We start from the raw sequence: 6,761 nt of genomic DNA on the forward strand, positions 1-6,761 counted from the left end.
ACACACACACACACACACACACACACACACACACACACACAAACACACACACATACCCCCAGACACACAGACCTCCTTAATCTCAGATAGATAGATAAGGATTTGGGGGGGCTCCCGGGAGTGTGTGGAGATCAGGTTCAGCCTCGGTTCACCAAACCCCCCCCTCCCTCTCTGTCATAACTTAGAGTGTGTCAGCTTTAGACCCGGTCCAATCCCTCAGTGCTCCCTCCCACTCCACACCGGCTTGTCAAGCCAGCTCCAAACACAGCCTGTCAAGAGAAGCTCCCAGCCATCTCCAGCTGAGAGAGAGAGAGAGAGAGAGAGAGAGCCACAGGGGGTTCCCGCACGAGCATGCACGGGTTTCGCACAGAGCGTTTTTTTTTTCTTCTGTTTGATCCTACGGTACGGCGATTGATCCCGGTCCCCCCCGTTCCTCCCCGTCCCCCCGTCCTCCCCCCCGTCCCCCCGTCCCCCTTCCAGCCTCTCAGGGCTTGACAGGATCATCATAAACAGTTCTGTCTGGGAGCATTGATTTAGCCGCTAGCGAAGCTAGCGCCAGGCTACATCAGTGTCCCTGCCCCCCCCTCAGGGTGGGTCCTGCTGGATGATGTGTTTATCAGAGACTGGATGATTTCTGGGGAGAGATGGCTTTGTGTGCAGCGCACACAGGAAGGAGGCATGCAGGAGAGGCTGTGAGGGAGAGATGAGAGAAGAAGAAGGAGAAAATGTCTCCCGGGTTAGATTGGTGGACAGACACGGCAGGTAGGCAGACAGGCAGGCAGACAGACAGGCAAACAGGCAGGCAGGCAGGTAGACAGATAGGCAGACAGACAGGCAACAGGCAGGTAGACAGATAGGCAGACAGACAGGCAAACAGGCAGGCAGGTAGACAGAGAGGCAGACAGACAGGCAGGCAGGCAGGTAGACAGATAGACAGACAGACAGACAGGCAAACAGGCAGGCAGGTAGACAGAGAGGCAGACAGACAGGCAGGCAGGTAGACAGATAGGCAGACAGACAGGCAGACAGACAGGCAGACAGACTCAGCAACATGATTCGTGCCAGGTCACCTTCTCTTCTGTCACTATTCCTCACCCTTTCCCTCCTTTCTCTTTCCCTCCTTTCTCTTTCCCTCCCTCTCTCCATCCCTCCGTCTGCAGTGTGTCTCTGCCTGAGGAGCCCCCCAGCGCGCCCCCCCAGAACGTGATCGCCAGCGGACGCACCAACCAGTCCATCATGATCCAGTGGCAGCCCCCCCCGGAGAGCCACCAGAACGGGGTCCTGAGGGGCTACAGCGTCCGGTGAGACCCCCACAACACAACCACACCCCCAAAAACACAACCACACCCCCACAACACAACCACACCCCCACAACACAACCACACCCCCAAAAACACAACCAGACCCCCACAACACAACCAGACCCCCACAACACAACCAGACCCCCACAACACAACCAGACCCCCACAACACAACCACACCCCCACAACACAACCACACCCCCACAACACAACCACACCCCCCTCTCTCCTGTGTTTGTACTAACTCTGTAATGTACGTGGTTCAGTATGGGGGATGATGGAAATCAGGGGAGGCCGGTGGAGGTAGAAATCGGAGGACGGACTCATTGTAATGCATGGAATGGAATTCCTCATTCTACCTCCACCAGCCTCCCCTGTTGGGAATAGTGGTCAAGTGCAGCTCCCCAGTCGTAGTCCTATGTGATTGCTCAGTGAGGGTAATATAGAGAAGATCATTGTCTATGTAGGTTTTTGACGGCAGTACACTGCGAATCCGTCTCTGGTACACTCTGTGGTCGACATGCCGATCTGTCTATATCTATGTCGTCATCCTCCCTCCTCCCCTTCTTCTCCTCTGAGGATTTGTGTAGTGCTTTATGAGTGTAGTGCTTTGTCTCCCCCTGCTGTGTAACTGGTGTACTGCAGGCTTGTGAACACCACATCCAAACCCCACCCCAGAGTCAGATACAAATGTCAAACCCTTGAATGTATTTCAGGTTGGCTTAATGAAGCGTGGATGTTGCACAATTGGGGACTATTCCATAGTGAAATAATTTAACAACATGTTTTTGCCTCAGGGCTGCTTATAGCTGTCTCTCTCTGTGTCCTGTGATTCTGTCTGTGATGGATTTTTCTTGTTTTTTTATGCATTCACGCCATGCTGGTGGTGGCATAAATTGGAGGACGGTGCTCATTGTAATGCATGGAATGAGGAACAATATCATAAATATTGTGCTTGATACTATTCCTCATTCCGTTCCTGCATTACAATGGCCACCATCCTCCGATTTCTACCTCCGCCAGCCTCCCCTGACACAATGCCACAACAGTCGTCCTCATCTTTTGATCTTCTCCTCTCTGTTCCCAGGTATCGTCTGACAGGTCTGCCGGTGGACTACCAGGGTAAGAACATCTCCAACCCAGACGTCACCAACCTTCTCCTGGAGGACCTGATCATCTGGACCAACTACGAGATCGAGGTGGCCGCCTACAACATGGCCGGCCTGGGCACCTTCAGCCACAAGGTCACGGAGTGGACGCTGCAGGGAGGTGAGGTCACACGTGTTTTGACTTCTCATTGGTCCTTATGCTTGTCACTCATATCACATTACGTCAGGTCTCGGATGAGGTAGAGGAAGAGGCAGTGGTTTGTACTTTTTGAGGTTTTTGATTTATACACTGCTAGGCGAGTGTTGAACTTATCTGTGTTCCGTTTGATATTTAACACCCAAAATGAAGTCTTGTTGTACCCTTTCACATTTTGACTGGTTAAAGGAGTCATATCCGATTGTGGTATTTCGTCAAATGAAATACACTGTGTGTAACAGGTGGCAGAAAATCATCACATCAGAGGTCATAAAGTATTAAAAGATATTGAATTGTTATGTTTGCCGGAAATACCAGAAACTCTTCCCAATGAATCCTCTGAGTGTAGAGAGCACTCAGCACTTCAACCAAGTTTCAGACACCTTAGCTAGAAAAAGCAAGCCGTGAAGCACCGGACAGACTGCGATTGGTTTTGGAGCTGGAGAACAGTCATCAAGATGAGACAGAGGGGAAAGGCATGTTAGAATCTGCCCTGACCCGCACGATCAATACGCCATCACTGAAATAGACACAGGCAGGATGTCTTCTCTCTTCTCACAGTCAAGGCCCCATCTGAAAGGTGTTTTCTCTTATTTCCTCTCCCTCCCTCCCTTCATCCCTCCCTCCCTCCCTCCCTCCCTCCTGTCCATCCGTCTCCTCCTTTTCTTTTTTTTTTCTCTCCATCTCTTCTCCAGTACCCACCATCGCCCCTGGCAACGTACAGGCAGAGTCAGTTAACTCGACGACCATCCGTTTCACCTGGACGGCCCCGAACCCGCAGTTCATCAACGGCATCAACCAGGGCTACAAGGTGAGGGACGACACGTGCCGTGTCACAGAGAACGGCCATCGATCGACTGGCGGGGCGAACTTTCACCTACTGAATCATAGAGAGAGAGAGAGAGAGACAGAGAGAGACAGAGAGAGAGAGAGAGAGAGGGAGAGAGAGAGACAGAGAGACAGAGAGAGAGAGAGAGAGAGAGAGAGAGAGAGTGAGAGAGAGAGAGAGAGAGACAGCCCTAAGGAGAGAGAGAGAGAGAGAAAAATAGACAGCCCCGAGGAGAGAGAGAGAAATAGAGAGAGAGAGAGAGAGTCTGAGACAGCCCCGAGGAGAGAGGGAGAGAGGGGGGGGGGGGGGGGGAGAGTTTTTCGGCCATTAGTCAAGCCTTTGTTTTCACCAAGGATGGCTTCAGTGTTATCGTTTGTCTTCTTTGACTTTTTTCAGTTTTTGGGACTTTATCTTTTAAGTGTTTGCTTCTGCTGCTCTTTGAAACCCCCGTGCCTAATTTAGCCTGAACGCCATCTGTTGTGTTTTTTATGTGTGCGTTTGATAGAACCATATTGGCTGTGAATGGCTGTTGGCTGTATCGAGTGTGTCACTCAATACAGCCCTCTGTACTCCTTCTGTATTTAGGTTGTGTGATGTCAATGGTCAACGACTTTCTCACACAAGGGTTCATGAGAATGTTTCTGGCTCCCGGGAGAGAGAGAGAGAGAAAGAGAGAGAGAGAGAGAGAGAGAGAGAGAGCGGGGGGGAGAGAGAGAGAGGGAAAGAGAGAGAGAGGGGGAGAGAGAGAGAGAGAGAGAGAGAGAGAGAGAGAGAGAGGATGGGCGGGCAGGCATCTATCCTACATACACTCACACACCCTCCCCAGCCCCTCTGCCAATCTGCCAACTCCCTCATCTCTCCCATAGACCGAGCCTCTCAGCCTGGGGAAAAAAGATAGAAATAAACCAAACAGAGAGGGGGGGGGGGGGGGGGGGGGGGGTTATTACCTAAACACCTAATTGGCTGTTCCCTGCTAAAATCCCGTTCTGCGATATGGTTGCAATCACTCTGCATTAGAGTTGCTGTCCTGGGCTCCCCCTCCCCCTGCCAAGCTCTCTCACTCTCTCTCATCCCCCTGCGGACTCGTTCCAGCTCTGCCTCCCAGCTTTCCCTCACCGGCTTAACACCTTTACAGTGGCGTTAACCAATCCCGCGACAGTTATGAAGCTAAACAACACCCACGAGTCTGTCGCCAGCACACAAGATGGAGAAGAGTTTGTTGTTGTCGTTTTAAGATGGTTTAGACCGGGAGTGCTTACCTCTCCGTGTTCAGTTATAGGAACTAAGGGGTTTTTTTCTTGCTTGTTGTCTTTTCCAGCTGTTGGCATGGTTGCCCGGGCAGGAAGAGGAGGTCACCGTGGTTACGGTGCGGCCTAACTTCCAGGACAGCGTACATGTGGGCTACGTGACGGGGCTGAAGAAGTTCACGGAGTACTTCACCTCTGTGTTGTGTTTCACCACCCCCGGGGACGGGCCACGCAGCCCTGCGAAAGGACTGAGGACGCACGAGGACAGTGAGTTATGGCACTGTGTACACACACACACACACACACACACACACACACACACAGGCACGCTCACACACACACACACACACACACACACAGGCACGCTCACACACACACACCCACACACACACACAGGCACGGTCACACACACACACACACAAACACACACACGCATGCTCACACAAACACACACATACACACACACACACACAGGCACGCTCACATACACACACACACACACACACACAGGCACGCTCACACACACACACACACACACACACAGGCATGCTCTCACTCTCTCTCTCTCTATCTCTCACACACACACACACACTTCTCGCTTCATTAAGTGGATATGAGCACCAAACCTACTGGGTCAGATATATTATTCATACACAGCCTAGTTGTACAGATGTCCTAATGAATAAGTACATCTTGCTGTCTGCCAAGATGAGCATAATTGGGGCATATTTTCAAAGAGATAATGGGTTGGCTCTAATAAGCAAGAAGCCATGACTGCTCACGCATAATTGTGTTGATATGTTTCTGAATGTCAAATCAAATTGAATAAACATAGTTTGTCATCTATTAGCCTATATTATGACATTTGATAATGAATGCTGCTGACTGGGATGGGAATACTTTTGGTTGAGTAATGACCGTCATAATGATCACTCACCGCCCCTCGCCCCCCCTCCCCCTAGCCCCTGGCGCCGTGGGTCACCTGAGCTTCACTGAGATCCTGGACACGTCTCTCAAAGTCAGCTGGAGAGAACCGTACGAGAAGAACGGAGTCCTCACAGGTACGCCAGAGGCACGAGGGGAAGGAAGATGACCAAGTCTGGAGATGTCCCCAAGCTTACAGTTAACTGTTCACACCACTGACTGCAGCATGAGTCGCTATGTCTGGATTTCATTTCATTTAGGATATCATTAGGAAGTGAGCCATCTTGGTAATACATCATCTCTGGCCCTATAAAGCCCCTAAAAATCCCATGACCAAGGTCCTATGCTCTACCCACTCTCACACCCTATTTTCTCTGTCTTCCTCTTCATCCCCCTCTTCTTCCCCTCTTCATCCCCCTCCTCTTCCTCTCTTCATCCCCCTCCTCTTCCCCTCTTCATCACCCTCCTCTTCCTCTCTTCATCACCCTCCTCTTCCTCTCTTCATCCCCCTCCTCTTCCCCTCTTCGTCACCCTCCTCTTCCTCGCCGCAGGCTACCGCATCTCCTGGGAGGAGTACAACCGCACCAACACGCGTGTGACCCACTACCTGCCCAACGTGACCCTGGAGTACCGCGTCACGGGCCTGACCGCCCTCACCACCTACACCATCGAGGTGGCGGGCATGACGTCCAAGGGCCAGGGCCAGCTCTCCTCCTCCACCATCTCCTCTGGGGTGCCTCCAGGTCAGCCCCCCCCCCCCCCCTCAGCACCCGTACCCTGGCTCACCTCTGTGGTCCTCTGTGGCTCAGTTGGTGGAGCGTGGTGCTAACAACGCTTACGTTGTGGGTTTGATTCCCGCTGGGACCGTGTGTACTGAAATGTATGTAAAAATATATGCACTCACTGCAATGTAAGTCGCTTTGGATAAAAGCGTCAGCTAAATGGCTATTATTATTAGCTATTATTATTATTATTATCACCCAGACAGAGAGCTCGCATAGCTAGGACTAGCATCCTAGAGAGCTATAGGCACAGAGCTAGGAGGATTGGCATAACTGTGATGTACAGTAGCATTCGAGCCAGGGCTAGCATAGAAGAGCTAGCAGGGAATGGCTAGCATAAGAGGGTTAGCGTAGAAGGGCTAGCATAGAAGAG

General features: G+C 51.6%; 1 protein-coding gene across 1 annotated transcript in view; it reads left to right on the forward strand.

Moving 5' to 3' along the window:
- The window catches only part of sdk2b (sidekick cell adhesion molecule 2b), a gene marked incomplete at its 3' end in the record, with an annotated part of 42,028 nt that overhangs the window by 8,702 nt on the left and 26,565 nt on the right, over positions 1 to 6,761 (forward strand). The window contains exons 11-16 of the mRNA XM_083687592.1: positions 1,161 to 1,301; positions 2,389 to 2,570; positions 3,302 to 3,417; positions 4,754 to 4,949; positions 5,645 to 5,743; positions 6,158 to 6,378. Coding sequence (XP_083543718.1) covers positions 1,161 to 1,301; positions 2,389 to 2,570; positions 3,302 to 3,417; positions 4,754 to 4,949; positions 5,645 to 5,743; positions 6,158 to 6,378 — 955 coding nt within the window. The remainder of the gene's footprint in view (positions 1 to 1,160; positions 1,302 to 2,388; positions 2,571 to 3,301; positions 3,418 to 4,753; positions 4,950 to 5,644; positions 5,744 to 6,157; positions 6,379 to 6,761) is intronic.

The sequence above is a fragment of the Argentina silus genome (genome assembly GCF_951799395.1).
Source record: "Argentina silus genome assembly, chromosome: 16".
NCBI lineage: Eukaryota > Metazoa > Chordata > Actinopteri > Argentiniformes > Argentinidae > Argentina > Argentina silus.